Below are 22,419 nucleotides of genomic sequence, written 5' to 3'. Positions count from 1 at the left end.
TTTTCCCACAAATAATGCACACATAAACAATATTCTCTGATTAAATAATCCCACCAACACGGGAAACCACGTGACGTGGCCTCCATCTACGGCAGGCCCCAGGACAAACCTATTTGTACGCACATGTACGGAATCTTCCCCTTTGGCTTAGAAGACTGCGACTCACACCTTTGGCTTCCCCTTCCCGTTCCCTTCCCTCTCTCCCTCTAGTCTTCGCCTCTGAGCGACTCTCTCTTTTTCTGCGTCTCTCTGAATATTGTGAGGACAGAGAAAAAAAACAGTGGAAATGGAGAGGTACTTGAAGGACTTCGAGGTGGAGAGCAAGAATCCTTCGGAGGAAACTATTCGGAGATGGAGAAAAGCCGTCGCGCTCGTCAAGAACCGTCGCAGGAGGTTCCGCTTCGTCGCCGATCTCGCTAAGCGGTCCGAGGCCGAGAAGAAGAAGCGTCAAATCCAGGTCTCTCTCTCTCTCTCTCTCTCTCTCTCTCAGAGCTTATGCAGTTATTGTGTTTTTGTTTTGATTTCGTTAAAATAAAAATAAAAAATTATGAACACGCCGCCGTTTATAGAGGTTTTGCTGCTAAAAATATGCAGTTTTTACGTTTTTATTTTGATTACGATTTTGTTTGGTTACCGAGAAAAAAAAGGGTAGGAAAACAAAAGAAATTAAAACGATTTTGGGCATTTTAATTTGAGTAATTTGGACTGCTAAAAATTCAGTGATCGCTAATCGTAGGTTGTAAATTAAAACTCACAAAATGAAAGAAAGAAAGAGAAGCAGGAGGCTAAGGGATTTTGTTTCGGCTTTACAATGCGTTACGCGTGGGTGGTCCCACGTTTGTTCTCAACCTTTCTTTATTATAATACTGTTTTTCGATGCCCTTCCGTTTCGATTTAATGCCCCCATGCCAGGTGGGACTCACGTTCGACTGTATTTGTACTATTGTATTGATGGGTTCACTATGTTTCTTGCGTTTAAAATTAAAAAACTCAATTTCATTTGCCTCAACAGAAAACGACGCGTAGCAGGTTAGTCCATGGTTTACATAAAAACGACGCGTAGTTCGAATATAAGAAAAGGACCTTTCTGACTACATCTTCCGATAATGGCAAGGGATGAATTTTCTAGGAACTTTCGCATGACAAAAAAGTCAAAAATAATGACTTTAAAACAAGAGGGTTTCGCCGTGTTGGTAGTGGGTGGCTATTGATAGAGATTATTGGCCGATTCCCTGTCCAATTTGATCCTTAAAATGGGTGGGTAGGTGACCCAAGTGGGGGCATCTTGGGCTCTTTAAATTTTCTATAGATGATATTTCATCCACTCGAGTCTTAAAATATTAAGATAACCTTCTTTCTGTTTTATCTGAAATCGGGACTGATATATATATATATATATATATATATAAACAATAAAGAATTGTGAGACATTCAAAATATCAGAACAGAAAATGGTTTAATGCAAACGTTAAGAAAAATTATTTTGGTAAGGAGTATTATGGATCGTATTAAATTATCAAGAAAAATTGTTTTTACATTAACGTCTTGTTTGATTATAAAACCCAAAAAGGGGTTGCAGGAGTTGGCAGATCATGCTCAACTATTTGTTTAATTTCAGTTTATTATGATTTTCAGTCAAACACACACACGGATTTGGTCGTCTTTCTGAAATAATAATTGTCAGCAACAATGCATGCTTTCGTGTATTAGAAAACAGTATGTTAAGTTCTAGTAATTCTTAAAAAGAAAATATATATTAGCTCCAACTTCCAACTTTCAAGTGAAATTTGCTAAATTATATTAATGCTGAAAGTGAAAGATAGTATCTTATGGGCCTGAAAAACTTAGTTTTAATTTTGATTTTATGGTATAATACTAGGGTCATGCTAAAGAATTGAGGACCCTTTGATTTATTGCGTGATAATAAATCCTAGGGTTAATACTAAACACTAGGATTCATGATTTTTTTTTTCCTTATAGCCTGAAAATCTTGTTGGTCATACTATCTTTTGAAATCCCATTACTCCACCAAATGATCATGATAGTTGTTGAAATCCCGTAATATACTATTTCAAACACGGAAGATTATTTTGTTCAAAACAAACAAAATTGAAAAATAGGCTTTTGAATTCTCCCATAATATACTATATATGTTTGAATATACTCGGTGGTTATCTGTTATTTTCAGTTGAAGACTTTGACTTGTGAACTTTTGCTGCTACTGTAGTTCTGGGGGACTATGATTGTCATCTGTTTTTTGACTTTGTTATTCTTCTGTGTTTTACCAGGAAAAGATTCGAGTTGCTCTTTATGTTCAGAAAGCAGCACTGCAGTTTATTGATGGTATTATCTTTAAGGTTATAGGTCAAGTAAAAGTTCATTATGTGTGCGCTGATGTCATGTATTCATTCCTTCTCTCTCTTTGTTATGTGATGTTATGAAGCTGGTGCTGGTGATCGATCCAATGAACAGCCAAGACAGGATGAATACAAGCTGTCTGAAGATGCCAGAACCGCAGGTTTCAGCATTCACCCAGATGAACTTGCATCTATCACGCGTGGCCATGATATTAAGGCCTTGAAAATGCATGGCGGAATTCATGGGATTTTAAGGAAAGTCTCTGTCTCGCTAGATGAAGGTGTCAAGGATAGTAACATACCAATCAGGCAAAATGTTTATGGCTTAAACCGCTATACGGAGAAACCTCCCCGAACATTTTTTGTGTTTGTATGGGAAGCCCTACAAGACTTAACATTAATTATCCTTATGGTATGCGCTGTGGTTTCAATAGGAGTTGGAATTGCCACTGAGGGGTGGCCAAAAGGCATGTACGATGGTGTGGGAATTTTAATTAGTATAGTTTTGGTGGTTATGGTTACTGCCATTAGTGACTACAGACAGTCGTTGCAATTCAAGGATTTGGACAGGGAGAAGAAAAAGATTTTTGTTCAGGTCACTAGGGATAAAAAAAGACAAAAAGTTTCCATTTATGACTTGGTTGTTGGAGATATTGTCCATTTGTCAATTGGGGACCAAGTTCCAGCTGATGGGATTTTCATATCAGGATACTCTTTGCTGATTGATGAGTCAAGCTTGTCAGGTGAGAGTGAGCCGGTCAATGTATATGAAGAGAAGCCTTTTCTTCTTTCAGGAACTAAAGTGCAGGATGGGTCAGGTATAATGCTGGTGACAACAGTTGGTATGAGAACTGAATGGGGAAAGTTGATGGAAACTCTGAGTGAAGGAGGAGAAGATGAGACCCCACTGCAGGTAAAGCTGAATGGTGTTGCTACAATTATTGGTAAAATTGGTCTGAGTTTTGCTGTGTTGACATTTTTGGTATTGGCAGTAAGATTTTTGGTGGAAAAAATACTTGACAACGAGATCACTGATTGGTCTTCAACTGATGCAGTAATCCTATTGAACTACTTTGCTATTGCGGTAACTATAATTGTTGTTGCGGTTCCCGAAGGATTACCATTGGCAGTGACGCTGAGCCTTGCTTTTGCTATGAAAAAATTAATGAATGATAGGGCACTCGTAAGGCATCTCTCAGCATGTGAGACAATGGGTTCTGCTAGTTGCATTTGCACCGATAAAACAGGGACATTAACCACAAACCACATGGTAGTTAACAAGATATGGATATGTGAAAAATCTTTAGATGTAAAAGGTAACGAGAGTAAAGAAATATTGAGTTCAGAAATATCTGGAGCATCAAGCATCCTTTTACAGGTTATATTCCAAAATACAAGCTCTGAGGTTATTAAGGAAGATGGAAAGACCTCCATTTTGGGGACACCAACAGAGTCAGCATTATTAGAATTTGGTCTACTTTTGGGTGGCGATTTTGATGCCGTGCGCAGAGAGGTTAATATTCTTAAGGTTGAACCTTTCAATTCTGTGAGGAAGAAAATGTCTGTGCTTGTAGCTCATCCTCATGGTGGGAAACGAGCCTTTTGCAAAGGTGCATCAGAAATAGTACTGGGAATGTGTAACAAATTTATTGACTTTAATGGAGAATCTGTTATTCTCTCCCGAGAACAGGTAAAGAATATCACGGATGTCATTAATTCTTTTGCTTCTGAAGCCTTGAGAACTCTCTGCTTGGCTTTCAAAAATATAGATGACTCTTCCATCGAAAATGACATCCCAGATGATGGCTATACATTGATAGCAGTTGTCGGTATCAAGGATCCTGTGCGCCCTGGGGTCAAGGATGCAGTTCAAACTTGTTTAGCTGCTGGAATAACTGTACGAATGGTCACTGGTGACAATATAAATACCGCTAAAGCCATAGCTAAAGAATGCGGCATACTCACAGAAGATGGTTTAGCCATAGAAGGACAGGAGTTTCGTAACATGTCTCTCGAGCAGAAGAAAGCTGTTATACCAAGGATTCAGGTTACTAAATAATTTCATTGGAAAATTTTCACCCTCAACCATAACTATTTAAAGATGTTCACAAAAAATTTAAATGTTCATGTGGGTACAGGTGATGGCTCGGTCTTTACCGTTGGATAAGCACACCTTGGTAAAAACTCTGAGAGATGAATTTGGTGAGGTAGTTGCAGTGACTGGCGATGGGACCAACGACGCTCCTGCTTTGCACGAGGCAGACATTGGACTTGCTATGGGCATAGCAGGAACAGAGGTTACCTTCATCCAACAAAATTGATTTACTCCATGACATGGCTACTAACATGATTTGTCACATACTCAAACTCATTTCATGTATGTCGCATGTAGCATGCATTGACAATACACATAATCTTTGATGGTAGGACACATGGCGCGTCATGTTACTGAGTAAAACAATTATGTTAAAAGATATATTCTTGGTGCATAGCCAGAAGAAAAAACAATTAAGGCTGTAGTTTCGAATTATTGTTGTTTGTTGTATTATTTTTGTTACTAATATTACTATTTTGGTGCCCATATTTACCCTTGGACAGAAATGACCACCAATATAGAACTGCTTCCTAAGAAAACCTGAAAAAGCCTTAGATGTGATAAGAACTGCCCTCTTCAGTACCCTCCTACCAAGAAGCTGGTGAATGCAACTTGATTGTTGTAACTTGTATAACATTTACCAGAAAAAGAAATTGGTGTCTTGTTCTTTTTGTTAATATATGTTGCTTTTTAACACCCCTTGACTTGGGGAATAGACCAACTTGAGATATTTACTGTGATTTCCCTCTGGTCCTCGTGCTAATTATAGCATATACTGCTTGCTAAAGGAAAAGGCAACTCCAAACTAGAACTTGTACCTCAACGAGCTGCTCTATGACTTTTCTAAATCATTTTTTAACCATTACTTTGTCCAAGTAGTGTACTTGGAATGGTATCCTTCCAATAAATTTCAATTGCTGATTTCTGGAAATCACAAGTCCCTCTGCTTAAATCAACTACTCAATTATATTTAGCTAATTATTGACGGGGCCTTTTTTTTTTTTTTTTTTCCCTGCAATCTGAATGCGCATAAGGTTAACTACCATTTTGTGTCATTTAGGATTTGTTTTCTCCTCTCGGCTGCTTGATAATTGGATGTTGTTCCTAGTTCTAAATAGCCAATTCATGGATGGTATATACAGGTTGCCAAGGAAAGTGCTGATGTCATCATATTGGATGACAATTTTAAGACTATAGTAAATGTGGCCAGATGGGGACGTTCAGTGTACATAAACATTCAAAAGTTTGTGCAGTTCCAGTTGACAGTTAACGTTGTTGCTCTAATAATCAATTTTGTTTCTGCATGTGTCTCAGGTATGTTGGGTCTGGCAGATTTTTCTTGCATGCTACACCATTATATTTGTTTAGCACAAATAAATAACGATAAATTTCACAACTCTTTCAGGATCTGCTCCCCTTACGGCTGTGCAATTGCTTTGGGTCAACATGATTATGGACACTCTTGGGGCATTGGCACTGGCAACAGAGCCTCCAAATGATGGACTTATGAAAAGGCCCCCTGTTGGGAGGGGTACAAGCTTCATAACCAAGGCCATGTGGAGGAATATAATTGGCCAGAGTATCTATCAACTGATTGTCCTTGGAGTTCTCAATTTCTATGGGAAACATCTACTTGGACTTTCTGGTTCAGATGCAACTGAAGTTCTGGACACTGTGATATTCAATGCATTTGTGTTTTGCCAGGTACATTTTACGGGTTAAAAGCAACCCTAATGTTCTCTTGCATCATCAACACATTTAACTTCAATACAGCCTATAACTTCTTCTGGGCTATGCATGTGTCCGTCCGTCTCTCTAAAATCTTAACACACCAGCATAAGTACTCGAATCCCACATACATGTGATGTTTTTTTGCTTTTGTTTTTATCAGGTGTTTAATGAGATAAACGGCCGTGACATAGAGAAGATAAACATATTCGTGGGCATGTTTGATAGCTGGGTATTTCTAGGCGTCATGGTTTGCACAGTGGCCTTCCAAGTTATTATAGTAGAGTTCTTGGGAGATTTTGCTAGCACTGTTCCGCTAAGCTGGCAACTATGGTTACTCTGCATTTTACTTGGATCAGTTAGCATGCTTGTTGCAGTTGTGCTCAAGTTCATACCGGTCGAAAGTACAGTTAAGCACCATGATGGATATGAACCGCTTCCTTCTGGTCCTCCCGACAGCATAGTTTGAACAGGCGCATCGAAACTGCCCTTTTTTCTTCTAAACAACTTCCTGAGGTTTATAAAATAATCCCAGTTTTCCTTTATAAACCTGCATCACTGACGTGTAATTTTGTATTTCAATTTATAATATAAATTGAAAGACTAGAAATCCCAATATATTTCAGAATATGAAATTTTCGAAATCTTGAGATACCTTCTAATTACAATCCAATTTTCTTCGGAATTTTCAGATTTGGAACTATTGTTTCTTCAAATATCACGTCTTGAGTTTTGGGAGTTACCATGGGCTCTTTTGTTTTTTTTTTTTTAATAAATAGTGTAGCCGGCTGGCTATACTGGGGATATTTTATTTTATTTTTTTAAATAGTATAGCCGAGCGGCTTTACCATGGTTTTTAAAACATATATATATAGTATAGCCGTTCGCGATACTTGTTTTCATACACTTAGACGCTAGGCAGGTCTTTTTTTTTTTTTTTTTTTTCCATAAATAGTATAGTGCCCTGCTATACTTAGAAATTTTAAATTTTTATCAAAACTAGTATAGCCGCGCAGCTTTACTACAGTATTTACTGGATGGTCTATGTTTCGCAACAGCATATCATTACCACAATTGCCATTGCTTTACGACCGGTTCCAAAAAATTTAAAGCAACAGTCTTTCCAAAAATATTAGTATTTGGGTGGAAGAATGAGAAACAATCATATACTCTTACTTTGAAAAGTGAAGCAAAAATGATACATGCAATTTTATACGGTGACTTAATTGGAGTCCCATCGTTATTCTTGATAGGAATCATCATAATTTTGGGGTGGAACCCATTGCCAAACCCTAGTTTTTCATACTGAAAATCATGTATGAAATATTTCTTACCGAATGCAATAAAATATTTTGATACCTTAGTTTTACTCCAATCTTGGTTCAAAGAGAACATGGTTCGAAAATGGTCTATAAATAATTAGGATCGAATCTTGTACAAAGGCGTTGCTTGTACATGTAATAATACAACACCACAATGAACTCTCTTTCTTTCTCTAATACAACACCACAATGAATTCTCTCCCTCTATCAACTAAAACAATATTCACTAAGAATATGGTTGCACATTATCTCACTAACCTCTTCACCAAAAATACTTAAGCCAGCAAATACAAAACAAACAAAAGAATGGTAATTGCCAAGGATCAATTATCTAAACCTCCGTTTTGCTTCCCCGTAAGCAACAACTCCCGCAACAGTTATCATGTAACCACCAATACCGATAACAGTGACAGGATTCTTGAAAAGAAGAATTGAGATAACAACAGCCACAGCACCTTTTGCATTGCCTAATACCTGATGGCAACATAATTCCAGTCAAGAAATTAGATGGGAGTTCAGGAAGAATAACAAAAGATTAAAAAAATAACAGAAATTTTAGTCACCTACAACAAATTGATTCAACTGCATTTAGAAGTGTGCACGAATTGTGCAATGCACCTTCGTATATGCATATATATGGAACCCTAAGCATGAGACGAACAAAAAAGAAAACAAAATTTTAGAGTCATTCGAAGGAGCTGAAGACGTCAACATCCAAACTATGTGGAGATGCAGTGGCTGCTGAACCGGCTTATTTTTTAGGCTGCTAGCACCAACTTTCTTTGACCAACAGCAGTTTTAATCAATTTTTTTTAAATCCCAGTCCAGATAGGGTTGACTAATTAAGTGGGTGTAGTGTCATCCTATGAGCTTATATTTTAACTATCAGTTTTTGGGCTACTGGGAATCGGAAAAAAGACACTTCTGATTGACCGGCCTGCAGACGCTTCAGGAGTAACGAAAGCATTGTGTGTGTGTGTGTGTGTGTGTGTGTGTGTGTGTTTCCAGCCTACAGTCAAATGATTAAAACGGTCCACTTCCTAGGTTCTTCAAGGCCTCGCCGGGCAACCCACAGCCACCACCAGTCGACCGAGGCAGCAACGCACGTCTTGTAAAGAGCTGGACTGTAATTATATACATACATATATCGAGCAATGTTCTCTTGTCAAACAAATGCTTATGTTGCAAGACTATAAATTTATATCAAACATTTCAGAATAAACTAACATGATCAATGGTCCATAATAGTGTGGCAACCTAAGCATCATATATTGGGAGACATCTGGTCAGAGAACCTTTATGTATGCACATATACATAAACATACATTATATATTGTGTATCGTTTTTTATCCACTGAAATTAGAACAATCGACCTAGTAATTTGGGAAATAATTATATAAGACACAAAGAACTAGGAAAAACAAAGTGAAAGATGTCAAAACCTGAAGTGTTAATGCACTTGTATGTTTGGTCACCAAGAAATTTGACAAATTAGCAGAATACGCCATTACTGAATTAACCAAAAGAAGTAACCACATGAATTTATGCTCTCTTCCAAGTGACAGAGTGTCATCTACGACATTGGGCTCCATTATAAGTGCAGCAGGCAACAACACTAGAATAGCAATTGGAGACATATACAGCAGCAAATTCATGGAGTTCAACTTTTCCCTGTTAAGTACAAGACATATAAACAGACCAAATAGTAATAAAACACCAGATCAAGAAAAAAAGAGTACTCCAATTCGGCGTGAGATGAAGATGGAAGAGAAATAAAAAGGAAACATTTACAATTTGAACAGAAAATATCACAATTCTAACTAATCAAAAAATTATAATATTCTTTGCAGAATGTCCATTCCTTGTCAACCAAGTCGAGCAAGATGGGAGTATATCCATGTGAATATCCAAGAAAAAGCGCAGAAACACCAAATAGAATACATTCTCGTTTCTTTAACTTTAGAGGAAAAAAACTCACAGTTTTAAGTGTTTTAGTCATGAGTCCTAATCGTAAAAACAGATCTACTAGCTCACGATTGGTTATTATATTTTAATTTAACTAGATTTAACTATATATATTATGTCTGTCTGCAAATAAATGATTTAGATTGATTTGCGCAAACCCGGAATCTTTGTAGCTACATGAAAACATGAGTTTCAGGTCTCTTTTGGGGCAGGTAACCAAGAAAACGGTTGGGTGTGAAGCAATCAAAGGGCTTCTATACTTCTCTAGCCTACTGCTAAATGGCTTTCACGCTAGGACCCTCATCCCTTGCTTCATTCTTTGGAAAGTGAAAATATGTAATAATATAATATTTGAAAAACAAAAGTTTGATTCCAACACATTCAGAGATCAGCCTTCATAAATTATTGAAGTTCACTCAATAAATTATCAGGTGGTAAATGTTAATTACCTGAAACAGTCCAAATATAGAGAGTTAATATAAAGTTTAAACAAGTGTTCAGATGAGAGATTATACAGTGAAAAGCTTTCAAGTTTTACCCTTCAGAAGAAAGTAGGATACCCTGAAGAACAGACTTAAAGGCCCTTGCAGCAGTTGCACTAATGCACATAACAAACCCAAAGAAGTGAAAACTTGGCTCACCCTGCCACCAACCAAGAAATTCGTGTGATTCTACTAATATTGCAATGGAAGCACATTGCTTATACAAAAAACGAAAAACATAGATTACAGTATGACATATGAATAAGGAACCTAGCAGTCCACAGCATCAATTAACTGATTAGTTTATTTCTTCTTCTCCTTTGTTTATTATACATGCATAGTTTACAAAGAAGAAAGGATAACAAAACAAGTAGAGAAACTAAGAAGCAGGCTGTTACATTCTTCAAAACTATCAGATACAAATATCATATGCCAACACAAACTTGAATCACCAGCCACGCATCACTACATTAGCCATACATTGTTTTGATTATGGTCCGTCCTTGTTTCTTAATTGCTTACACCAGCCACGGTCTAGCACCAGTCATTATCAATTACAAGTGATTTAGTTTTAATTTTTTTACCAATATCCTCTCTATTAAAAGAACAGAGCATTTCCAATTACTGTAATCTTCAATACCACTTCTCAAGCCAAATGCAATTATCACCGGAAATTGACATGATTTCAAGTTTCAGCCAGATAGAATATCTAGCTAGTGTAGAATAAACCATCACAAGTTAACCCCTGTAGCTGAACTCCAGATCTGGATCAGTAAGTAGCATCTCTCAACTATATATTCATACGAAAGTAAACAAATTCAAAACAAGATACACCGGGAATTTAACAGCATTTGTATACAGACCAAATCAACATTAACTTTCCCAAAAAATTAAAAAATAAAAACTACACAGAAGCAAATAAAAAGCAATGTTAAAGCTATGAAATGGTGATTACAATAAATGATCCAATGAACAAAATAAGCATACCCCACTAGCAATCACCACTCCAGTAACAACAGGCACAAGAGCAGCATATGTGACCCAAGCCTCCCTCTTAAGGGTCGCCAAATACGCAAAAAGGGCAGTGAAAAACGGTGTCGTTGCACCGACAGCCTGATTAAATGACACCGCAAGGTATCTGAGTGAAATATTGCCACCCACAACAGACCCACAAAAGACAACGCTCAAAGTTGCAATCTTGACGAACTGGGACTTAGATTTGAGGGTCTGCAAAGGCACAATCTTGAGGAAAACAATGGAGATGTAGCTGAGAATGGCGCAGGCAGCCATATGGCACATTGTGAGGAAGATTGGGAATCTGAAGCCATAGTTTGAGAGCAAGAACTTGTTGAGCAGAATAACACCAATGTTTGATGAGTACCAGAGGATTACGAGGGAAGATATGAAAATGGCTTGTTTCTTTGACGACATTTTCAAAGGTTTTGGTTAAAAGATTGGTGGTTGGATTTGTTTTCTCCTTGAACCAGGTGCTTGGATTTGTTTGGAGAAGCTCTCATCCGAGCTTCGATCTTCGATGGAAAATAATTATTTCCTCTTTTCGGTCCCTCGGTTTTGTTTTTTTCTTTTTTCTTTTTTTTTCTTTTTTTTGGGTGAAATCTTTTTTTTTCTTTTTTTGATATGTATGTACGACGTGTAGCGTAGGTGGAAAGGAACATGCCATCGTGGCATGGAAGAAACGTCTTTTTTTTTTTTTTTGGGGAATCGTGATGATGCTAATTAACTCTAAGGTCCGTTTGGGATTGCTTTTTTTGGCTAAAAACTTGATTCACTTTAAAGTTAAGCACTTATCAAAATTGGGTATAAACAATAGTTTAAGGTGTTTTGTAAAAATAAAATATTTTGATTATTTTAAAAACAATGATCTTTTCATAGCAACCTCCCAAACCCACCATGAATCCCCATTTTATATTAAAAATATATTTATTCTATACTATAACACTTAAATTTCATCTTAAATTATCATTCAACTCAATTACATTCTATTGAATTATAAAATTCAACTCAATAACTCAAAATAATCTCAATTCAATTTGATAAAATTAATTCAATATTATATTATAATATATATTAATTGAAAATAAATATATTACTTATTGGGTCAAGCCTAGGGATGGGGATAACAATACAATCCCCGTCCCATCCCTGACCTAGGATTTTTAGAACTTGGGGATCCTCATACTCGCCCCAGATTTTCTCATGAAATTTCTCCCCATTAGGATCAGGGAGCCGATGGGGACTCAGCCCAGTAGAGATTTATGTCATCCCTAGGTAGGAAGGGGATGGGGAAAGAGAACGGGGATGATATTATCATACCTAGCCCCGAACCGGCATGTTTTCATACCTACGCTAAACTGTTATGGTGCCTAATGTAGACTCTTTTTGTCTCTTTCTTGCTCTCTCTCTCTTCTCCATATCTCTCTCGCTCCCTCTTCTTTGTACTTTTTCTTTATTCTTTCCTCAGTGGAAAGAAGATCTTGTTCTCTGAGTCAAAGGAGGAAAGCAACTTGTCTTCATATGAGCTCCCATCGCCTTATAGATCTTGTTGAATTGACATCAATTTGTTTCGTGAACAAACCATGTCAATTGATAGTCTTAATATTCAGCGTCATTGTGCCAATCTCCTCCACCGAAAGTGTAATAACCCAAAATAAAATATCTAAAAAGAAATAAAAATATCTAAAAAGTAGGATTAATATCTTCTAGCAAAAAGATAATTTTGCCCTCGCATTATTTAATAGAGAAAAAATTGACTTTTTGATCGGGAAAGAATTTGGCAATTCCGCTTACGCCGTTACGTAGAGCACGGCGAAACGAGTCCGTAGACACGGAGTAAACTCGAATCGGAGTTGTAACGAAGAAAATATGGTCAAAATACCGCGAAGGGCAAAACGGTAATTTGAGAAAAAAATCAGATTTTTATCTCTTCTCTCTCCTCTCCCCCGTCAGTTTCTCTCTCCTCCCGCGCGCGATTTCCCTCGACCTCCGCTCGTTCTCGGCGTCAGCCCGGCCACCACAGGCCGAGCTGATCTCCGCCGTGGGTACCGTTGGAACCGCCACTCACTCACCGATCTTCCCCGACCCGCCGACGACCTGGGGACGCCGGAAACTGGCCGGAATCTGCCATTTTTGCCGATTCTCCAGTTTGAACTTTGAGCTCCTCGTTCTCCCTCAATTCTCCACCAAATCGATCGAGTAAGGTATGGTTTCTCAGCTATTTTTCGTGTTCTAGCTGATGGATGTATGGGTTTCGATCGATTTTAGTTCTAAAGCGTTCAATTTTCAACTTGAAAATCGGTAGAAACTTCGGCCGTCATGATCGGCCATTTTCGCCCACTTTCTGGGGTATGTCCAAGAACAAAAGTGACTCCAAATGGGGTGTTTTACCTAGGATAGGAGTTTGGAGTCTTGGTTCCGAGATTTTTCGGCAACCCAAAATCTCTTTGGACACCCGAATCTGCCCTCGCGTGTGGCGGTGCGTGGGCGAAGGTGGTGAAGTGACTCTGTGTAGTTTTGTGATCCTCGTGTCGTCACGAGCTCGTAGGATTTTACGGATCTCAATTCAGAGTCCGTTTGAGCCCCGAACGGATTTTCCATATCACGCGATCCTTGGGTGCAGTGTCGTCGAATCGTTGAATCGCACCGAATTTTGGATATGTCGGTCTACATGATTTCAGGATCGTGTAGGATTCGACGGATTGCGAATCGAAGTCCCGGATACTCCGAAATCGCGAACCCTGGGGATAGGGTTTGGATTTTAAGCGATAACGCAATTTTGGCCAATCTGACCGTTCGTTTCGGACCAAATTCGCGGAACATGGTTCCTTCTCTATAAGGAACCTTCAGAGAAGCCCAGAATGGCCATCGGAGACCGTGGACCCACGGCGTCCCGGATCGGTCGATCTGGCAGCTTATCGCTTAGTGAGGCTTCGGGTCTCTTAAGTCCGTTCTAACTGTCTAAAAAGCTAATGTGGGCATAAGAGTAACTTTAAAACGAGTGCACGTATTTCTAGGAGCCGGGGCAGGGTGTTTAATTTAAATTCTTTTTATTCAGCAATTTATTAATTTATTATTCATGGATAATCAGGCACCAGAGGTCCAATCGACCCGCAGGAGGGACCTTCGAAGGGTCCAGCTAGCTCGGACCACCAGTGAGTGGACTTTCTTTCATAAAGGATTTTATATAAATCAATTATATAAATGATTATATAAACGAGTTTACGTAAATGATTTTATATTGATTTTATATAAATAAGTTTTTATAAATAAGTTTATATGAGAAAATTTCATTATTTGATCTTGAATAAGTATTCTTGCATGTCTTAGAGCATGCTTTATACTGTTAAATATTTTGAGTTATATATATTATTGAGGTTATATTAGCAGCAGACCTTGAGCTTTAATAACAAAATAGCAGCAGCATTGAGACTACAGTTAATTTATCATATTTCAGAGAGTTATCAGATTTTCTAATTAGACCACCATGTACCCATTTATTTTTGGTGATTACCTAGAATTGGACCGATGTCTATGGACATCCAGTCCGATTTCAGTTAGTCAGTGCACTTGACTTTGCCTCACGAGTTTCGGGGACGCTCGGACCGTGAGTGCCAGGATTTGCGGCTCGGCAGACTTGGTGTCCCGAGACCTGCCAGGATTGCGGCTCGGCTGACTCTGTGTCCCCGAGACCTGCCAGGATTGCGGATCAGGCTGACTACGGTCCCCTGCATCCTGCCAGAGCGGCTCGAGTCGACTTGGTGTCATCGAGACCTGCCGGCAGATCAGGCTGATCATAGTCCCCTGATTTCGCCAGTTTGCGGCTCGGGTTGACTGCGTGACGCTCGAGACCTGCCAGGGGAATTGACGGATATTACAGGGGTACAATTAGGTGGTAGTTACAAAAGATTTTGAGCCCTTTTATGCAGTTATGACTTTCAGTTATTTTATACCAGCTTCTTTGATTTTTTTTATGCATTGATATCTTTATATTTGATCAGTTATGCAAGTATATTCATCAGCATATTTATTCATGCCTATTGAATTTCCTTATATTGAAATATAGCTAAATCATCGATTTATATCCCTAGTATTTCAAAACGGGGGTTATTATGTTCTAACTTGTTTTTAAGAACCTTAATTTTTGTCCACTCACATTTTCAACCTGTTTTTCGCCCCCAGGCCGTAGAAGTGCGCAGAATCCACCACCGGGCCATTCATAGCTTACGCGCCACTAAGTAAGGTAGAGTTCAGTGGAAAAGTCCTTGAAACCTTGTAAACTTTAGAAAATGCTCTGATATCTAGTTTTAATGGAAAACTGGAGCTGGTGAATACTTGGTTATTCTATTCTGGCAGTTGGTGCGGATTTATTTGATTGTTGACAGGTGGAAACATTTGGGTTTGGTCAAAATACAGGGGAGACTCTGCCGAATTTTCGGCAGAAGTCCAAAGAAAATTTTCTAGTAACTGTAACAGGAGGGGTAAAATAGTCATTTGTGCCCGACAGTTGCCAGATGTCGGACACGCACAGGGCTTGGTTCGAATTCCAAAGCGAAATTAGGATCAGGTCCTGTCAAAAGGTGTCTACACAACTTTTGGCCTTGGCTCGTCTATCTAAGCCTGGTTTGGTTATCTATAGGGGTGGGTCCGATTCATATTGGATCGATTTCACCTCAAAATTGTGATCGAACTAATTATAATACAATGGTTTAGTTCGATTCAATTTTGACAAAAATTAGAGAGGAAACCAAACCAAACCAAACCAATTAAAAACGGTTTAATTTGGTTTGGTTCATCTAGTTTGGGTCTAAGCCTAATTCTATTTCCTTTTGTATTTTTTGAACATTGTTAGCCCAATTACAACCAAACAATTCACAACTTGCTCTATCATTTTTTTCATTTTCTAGAATATCAAACCATCTTAAAAATCAACATGCCATAAAACTTTAAATTTCGATAACTAATATAGCTAGAATTTAAATATGTATATATAGTTATTACCTAATTAGAGTACTGCACATGTAAAATAAAATATAAATAAATAATAAGGTTACTTACATTTTTGGTCACTAGGTTTGGCTGGAAATCAAATTTGGTCACCATGATTCTAATTTTTCCAATTTCGTCACCGTACTTTCTGTCATTAACAAATCAAGTCCAATGTCTTACATATGTCAGTTTGAAGGCACATGCTAGGTTCATCCAAGGGATTTATTGTCAACAAAATAATACTTCAAAAAAAAAACAAAAACAAAAATAAAAGAATTATCTATTAACCCCACACTTTTCTTTGTTCACTATAATACTTAAATTATTAAGTTCTTAAGTTTTATTATTTTGTAAAAAGACAAAAAAATCATTCAACTTAATACATAACCCTAGTACATCTATACACACACCATCACTCTTCATGTTTGATGATGGTAACTTACATATCAATTTAACTGTCAACATTTCTCTACTAAAACCCCCTAGTTCATTTTCAATTTGTTTTTTCACAAAAAAATAAATAAAATAATGTGGTTACACATTTGACAACAATGTTTTTATCTTTTTAAGTAATGTGAGATTGAGATAAACTTAGAATACTGAGGGGCAAGATAGTGGGGTGTGGGGTGACAGGACCCGATCCAAATTCCGCTTGGAATTCGAGTCGGACTCCGTGCGTGCCCGACACTTGGCGAATGTCGGCACAAATGACCTAATTGCCTTCTAATTACTACTTATTTTCAATTTAGCCTTGACTCCTACCGAAAATTCGGCAGAGTCTCCCCTGTAATTTGTTTAATTCCAAATTTACACATGCCAAAACAAGCATGTATATCTATACAACCAACTGCCAGTACTTAAATATACATGCCAAAAGTTACATTTTCAATCTAGGACAACATATCAAAGCAATTTTAATAGTTTATAGAGGAGTTAATCCTTTTACAAAATAAAACTTATGTAAAACAAAAGAAAGGCGTGGAAGACGGAGAAATGGCCCGGTGGTGGATTCCTTTGCACATCTACAGCCTGGGGGCGCAAAACATTCCAAAAAAAAGTGAGTGGACAAAAATAAAAGTTCATAAAATATCATAAGAATATACTAACCCCCACTGTAAAAACGATTATGTAAAACTGAATATTTACTCTGCATTTGAATCATACTAAAATCAAGGCATTCAGATATTTATATACATATATGTAAATCACATTCAAAATCGATAAAACTCGCATACTGTAATCAAAACTCACATAAAAGCACTGTAATCAATTTAAAACTACCACTTAGATGTACCCCTTTAATTCCGTCAATTCTTGTATCCGTCAATTCCCCTGGCAGGTCTCGGTGACACAAAGTCAACCCGAGCCACAAACTGGCAGGATTCAGGGGACCATAGTCAGCCTGATCCGCAATCCTGGCTCTCACGATCCTGGCGTCCCCGAAACTCGTGAGGCAAATGTCAAGTGCACTGACAAAACTGAAGGTAAACTGGATGCCCGTGGACATCGTCATATCCGAAGGCAATATATACTGAAAGCAACCTGTTTCTGTAACTGGGTACCCACGGTGGTTTAAGAAAATATAAAATTTCTGAGAAAATATAAATTTCTGAAAATTCTGATAAATAACTGCATTTTTATTAAATCTGGAACTCTGCTGCCATTTTTAGCTGATGTAATCTCAATCTCTACTTTCCATATCTCTTTAGCACATTCAACGAAGCAGCATATAAATCAAGATATTTAAATTCAACAAATCATGCTAGGAAAATCATACTCAATAAAACTTATTCAAGATCAAATAATGAAATTCATTTGCATAAAATCATTTATAAAAGAAAAGTCCACTTACTCCTGGTCCGAGCTAGCTAGACCTCCTGAAGGTCCCTCCTGCGGGTCTGCCTGGCCCTGGATGCCTGGTTAAACCACCATGAATATTTAATTAAATAAACTGCTCGGTATAAGTATTTAATTAAAAACTCTGACCCCCAGCTCCTAAAAGTGCGTGCACTAACTTAAAGTCATTCTTATTTCCACTTAAGCATTTCAGATGTGTTAGAACTGTCTGAAAGAACCCGAGACTTCACTAAGCGATAAACTTTCATATTGGTCAATACGGACCCCGTGGAGTTCACGACCTCCAATTACCAATCTGAGAGTTCCTTTAAGTTCCTCACATTTAAGTAACCATGTCTTGCAAGTCTGTTCTGATTCGGACGATCAGATTGATCACGATCGTGTAATCGCATAATTTCTAAACCCTAGCCCCAGGGTTCGCGATTTCGGAGTATTCGGGACTCCGATTCACAATCCGTCGAATCCTACACGATTCTGGAGTTATGTAGAATAACATATCTGAAATTGAGTACGATCCAACGGCTCAATAGCATTGAACCCGGAAATCGCACAATATGGAAAATCCGTTCGAGGCTCAAACGGTATCCAAATTGAGATCCGCGAATTCCTACGCGCTCGTGACAACAAGACACGGTGTCTCTGCACTACCCTCGTCCACGCGCCGCCACAAGAGCCCGCAGCGATGGGTGTCCAAAGCGATTACGCATCGTCGAAAAAACTCAAAACCATGGCTCCAAACTCCTATCCTAGGTATAACACCATATTTGGTACCATTTTTGTTCTTGGACCTACCCCAAAAACTGACCGGAAGTGGCCGATCAAGGAGGCCGAAACTCCGCCGAATTTTCAATTTGAAAACTGGGTTATCTTCGATCAAAATTGATGCAAACCTATCCAACCATCAGCTAGAGCATGGAAAATAGGTAGAAATCCATACCTTACTCGACAAATTTAGAGAAGAATTGAGGGAGAACGAGCGAGTTGAAATTTCTGTGAACACCGATCGATTTTTCACGATTTTCGGCCAGCGCCAGTCGTGCCACAGACGGGGAATGGTCGGGGAAGGAAGAGGAGACGGCGGCGGTTCGAACAAGATCGGTCCCGTGGCCGGTGGTGCTCCGTGGCGGCGCCGGTGATCCCTGGAAGGCGACGGCAGCAATAGCGGGAGAGGAGAGAGAGAGAGAGAGAGAGAGAGAGAGAGAGAGAGAGAAGAAAACTGAGGGAGAAGAGAGAGAGAAGAGATAAAAATCCGATTTTTTTTTCAAATTACCGTTTTGCCCATCATGGTATTTTGAACCTTATTTTCTTCGTTACAGCTCCGATTCGAGTCCACTCCGTGTCTACGGACTCGTTTCGTCGCGCTCTACGCAATGGCGTAAATAGAATTGTCAAATTCCTTTTCGATCAAAAAGTCAACTTTTTCTTAATAAAATATTCCAAGAGCAAAATTGTCTTTCCACACAATAAATTACTAATTAAATATGAATTTTTGTTTCAATAATGCTACGGGCACCAACTTGTTTACCAACTTTTGAATACCAATACATGTGGCACATGACATGGCAACCTATGTCATCTGCCACCTCATTTATTTTAATTACATAATTTGTTATATAAATAAAAGAATTTCACACCGAAAAAAGAAAAAAAAAAAAGAAAAAGAAAAAGAAATTCTTTTATTTATATAACAAATTATGTAATTAAAATAAATGAGGTGGCAGATGACATAGGTTGCCATGTCATGTGCCACATGTGTTGGTATCCAAAAGTTGGTAAACAAGTTGGTGCCCGTAGCGTTACTCTTTTTGTTTTGGGTTATTACATGGGGTGTGAGGTTGATGAGTTTTATTTAAATTTTTTTTTTTCCTGTTGAGTGTGTATTAAGGTGTAGTTTGGAAAAATAGTGGATTTTTTTATAAATAAATTGTGAAAATTTAAATTAGAAGTTGGAGTGAACAAATAAAAATGCAGAATTTAAATAAAAAAACTCAAACTGAAAACACAAAATTAAAAAATTAAAAAAATAGAGAAAGGGCATACAGAGAAAATAAGCTAGCAATCACCCCCACGTAGCCGGCCAATCCACCTGTTTCCTCCAACTCCTCCTCAGTCTCTCTCTCTCTCTCTCTCTCTCTCTCTCTCTTCATTATTCCAATTATATTAAACAAAACATGTAAAGCTGCTTCAAAACCTTCAACAAAACCAGAGTTTTCATCAAGATCTACCCCAAATCCACCTCAACCCTATTCATTTTAATCAAACCCACACCAATAAACAAACCCATAAGAAGGATGGCGTCTATTTGGCCCATATATCACCTCATTGAGAGTGTACCAAGAACCATTGCCCATGGACGACACGACCACTTTGACTGTCTGCCAAAGTCTCTCCTCCCAGTACGTCAAGGCCCTTTCCTCCTCCAATTTTACCATTTGAGAGAGAGATAAAGCTGGAGGTCAGGAGGGGAGAAGGGTTGTCGCCGTGGTTTTTGGGGGTGGGTATCGGGTGGGGTGGTCTGGTAATGGTTCGGGCTCCTTGTTTGAATTTTTTTTCTTTCTGTTTTCTGTTTTTCTTTTTTTTTTCTTTTTTTTAAAAAGTATTATTGTGTTGACAATAAATCCCTTAGTGAACTTAACACTGAACAGACAGATTTTAGAAGTTGGACTTGATTTGTCAATTTATTCCTAATTAAAAAATAATAAAAACTCCTAACACCCAACTAACAGTAGTTAACGTCCAGCTTCTTTCTTTTTTTTTTTTTTTCTTTTTTCTCTTCCTTATTCACGTTCTGTTGTGTTTTTTTCCTTCTCCTTCTTATTCATATTCTGTTCTATTCTTTTATTTTTATTTTTAAATATCTCTTTTTGTTATTTTCTCCTTTTTTTTTCTCTCCTTGCGTAAACCATCATGCCATCATCTAGCTAACTAGAGTGCTAAAGAGAACAGAAAAGAAAGGATGTAGGAAATAGAATTGAAGAAGTATTTATAATCTCCATTAAAAAGACAAAAGATTTATAATCTTCCCATCAAATAAATGACAAACATAAATTTACACATCAATAATAAAAGAAAGAACAGTTGTGTATCTTTGGCAAAAACATTCCTATTGATACATTGACCTGTATAAAAAAAAAAACCAAAGGAAGCACTAGTTAGCATTATACAAATAAAATTTCATAATAAAGGTATTACTGAGAGCATAACATACCCATGATTCCAGATGCCATCTCCAGTTTGATCAACATTTGAAGCTGTATGTGGTTTATCGATCATCAAGTTCATAGCCTGTATAAAGTAGTTATGAAAATTGATTATAATAAATACAAAACTTACCATGACTTATAAAAAGGATATTATAAATCTTAAATACCTGACTCCGCACAATGTCATTTGAAACTTGCAAGTCTTGAAATTGTAAAGGGAAACTTGCAGGGTTAAGCAATGGTTGGAGACTATGTTGGGATTCTTGGTAAGGCATCCATGATATTGTATTAGGTGCCCCGTGATCTTGTGCCTACGCAGTATTACAGTAACATTTTAAACTAGAAACATGATATGAGAACAAAAAATTAAATAATGAAAAAAATTTATTATATTGAAATTGAACTTTGAATGTAAAAGAAGAAAATACCTGTGACGAACAAGAACTAAATGATTTTTTATTCTTAGCTATGTTTTTCTCCAAACAACTTTTTATTCTTTTTCTTCCTCAGGAGGCTTCCCTCTTCTTTAATCCCTTTGCTTAGATAACTTTTGCACTACCCAAGAAACATGCCTCATTAGCACCATCTGTCGCTATGGTGGAAGGCGACCCTTGGCCATTTTTATCATGTACTTGACCATCCATTTTTGAACTTAACATGTTTTCAATGGTTTTGCTTAGTTGATTCAAATGACTAACAAAAATCTTATATGTTTCTTCACTCTCAGCAGCTCGAGATGATATCTTGGTAAACATGGAACATAAAGACCTATATCGAGATGTTTGTTGTAGTTTCACATCTGTCTGAATGTCACGTCCATGCATATCTTTCACACTTTCAGATCTTGCTTTTCTTGTCTACCTTTTTAAGATATACTGGTCAGGAATTTCTTTGACATTCATGTAATTAGTAAGAATTTTCAGTGCATGGCTACACAAGAAACCTTGCATCTCAAACAACCTACAACTATAAGAGACATCACCATATTTCTGTTTTCTAACACGTCGCTCTTTCGAGTTACCATGTAGGACAACTGTATACACCAAATCATCACCATCTTTGTCACAAGATATCATGTCTAATTCAAGTAATTTGATATACTGAGCTTGGAAATCCTCAAATATTGCTTTGGTATAAATATTTCCTGCCTTAACCACCATTGAAACAAGTATTATCACCTTAGGTAACTTTTGACACAAAGCATACTCTGCTTCCAACTCCTTATATAGCTTATCATTAAGTACCATTTCAAAATGCATGAAAAATTGCACCACATCATGGCCCACATTCAAATAGTCTTTTAAGGTAGCATTAAAACTTTCACTTATCTATGTGGTTTTTACTCCTGCAAACCAAGACCACTTACAGTATGACATTGCCCATTTCTTCCTTAAATAAAAAATGCT

General features: G+C 37.6%; 2 protein-coding genes across 2 annotated transcripts; one reads left to right on the top strand and one right to left on the bottom strand.

Moving 5' to 3' along the window:
- Positions 1–126: 126 nt before the first annotated feature.
- LOC117633821 (putative calcium-transporting ATPase 11, plasma membrane-type) lies at positions 127–6,845 on the top strand. The gene is made up of 7 exons (XM_034367621.1): positions 127–457; positions 2,289–2,343; positions 2,444–4,404; positions 4,496–4,654; positions 5,595–5,766; positions 5,858–6,156; positions 6,344–6,845. Exons 1-7 carry the CDS (start codon positions 287–289, stop codon positions 6,647–6,649), a joined length of 3,123 nt encoding a protein of 1,040 aa, XP_034223512.1. The 5' UTR covers positions 127–286; the 3' UTR covers positions 6,650–6,845.
- A 716-nt stretch (positions 6,846–7,561) lies between these two features.
- LOC117635821 (UDP-URONIC ACID TRANSPORTER 1) lies at positions 7,562–11,506 on the bottom strand. The gene is made up of 4 exons (XM_034370190.1): positions 10,938–11,506; positions 10,007–10,110; positions 8,946–9,174; positions 7,562–7,976 (listed from the first exon to the last, which is right to left on the bottom strand). Exons 1-4 carry the CDS (start codon positions 11,379–11,381, stop codon positions 7,830–7,832), a joined length of 924 nt encoding a protein of 307 aa, XP_034226081.1. The 5' UTR covers positions 11,382–11,506; the 3' UTR covers positions 7,562–7,829.
- Between the last annotated feature and the right edge of the window lie 10,913 nt (positions 11,507–22,419).

The sequence above is a fragment of the Prunus dulcis genome, chromosome 7, assembly GCF_902201215.1.
Source record: "Prunus dulcis chromosome 7, ALMONDv2, whole genome shotgun sequence".
Classification (NCBI taxonomy): Eukaryota; Viridiplantae; Streptophyta; class Magnoliopsida; order Rosales; family Rosaceae; genus Prunus; species Prunus dulcis.
Note: the sequence above shows the minus strand (reverse complement) of the source record. Positions and strands in the feature narration are given on the sequence as shown.

Excerpts from the sequence above, each read along its gene's own strand:
- LOC117633821 (XM_034367621.1), top strand. The coding sequence starts at position 287 with ATGGAGAGGTACTTGAAGGACTTCGAGGTGGAGAGCAAGAATCCTTCG. Across the intron at positions 4,655-5,594 it reads TGGGCATAGCAGGAACAGAG|GTTGCCAAGGAAAGTGCTGA; the intron begins GTTACCTTCATC and ends TGGTATATACAG. Across the intron at positions 5,767-5,857 it reads TGTTTCTGCATGTGTCTCAG|GATCTGCTCCCCTTACGGCT; the intron begins GTATGTTGGGTC and ends CAACTCTTTCAG.
- LOC117635821 (XM_034370190.1), bottom strand. The coding sequence starts at position 11,381 with ATGTCGTCAAAGAAACAAGCCATTTTCATATCTTCCCTCGTAATCCTC. Across the intron at positions 9,175-10,006 it reads ATCCTACTTTCTTCTGAAGG|GGAAAAGTTGAACTCCATGA; the intron begins GTAAAACTTGAA and ends TGTACTTAACAG. Across the intron at positions 7,977-8,945 it reads CAAGTGCATTAACACTTCAG|GTATTAGGCAATGCAAAAGG; the intron begins GTTTTGACATCT and ends TGTTGCCATCAG.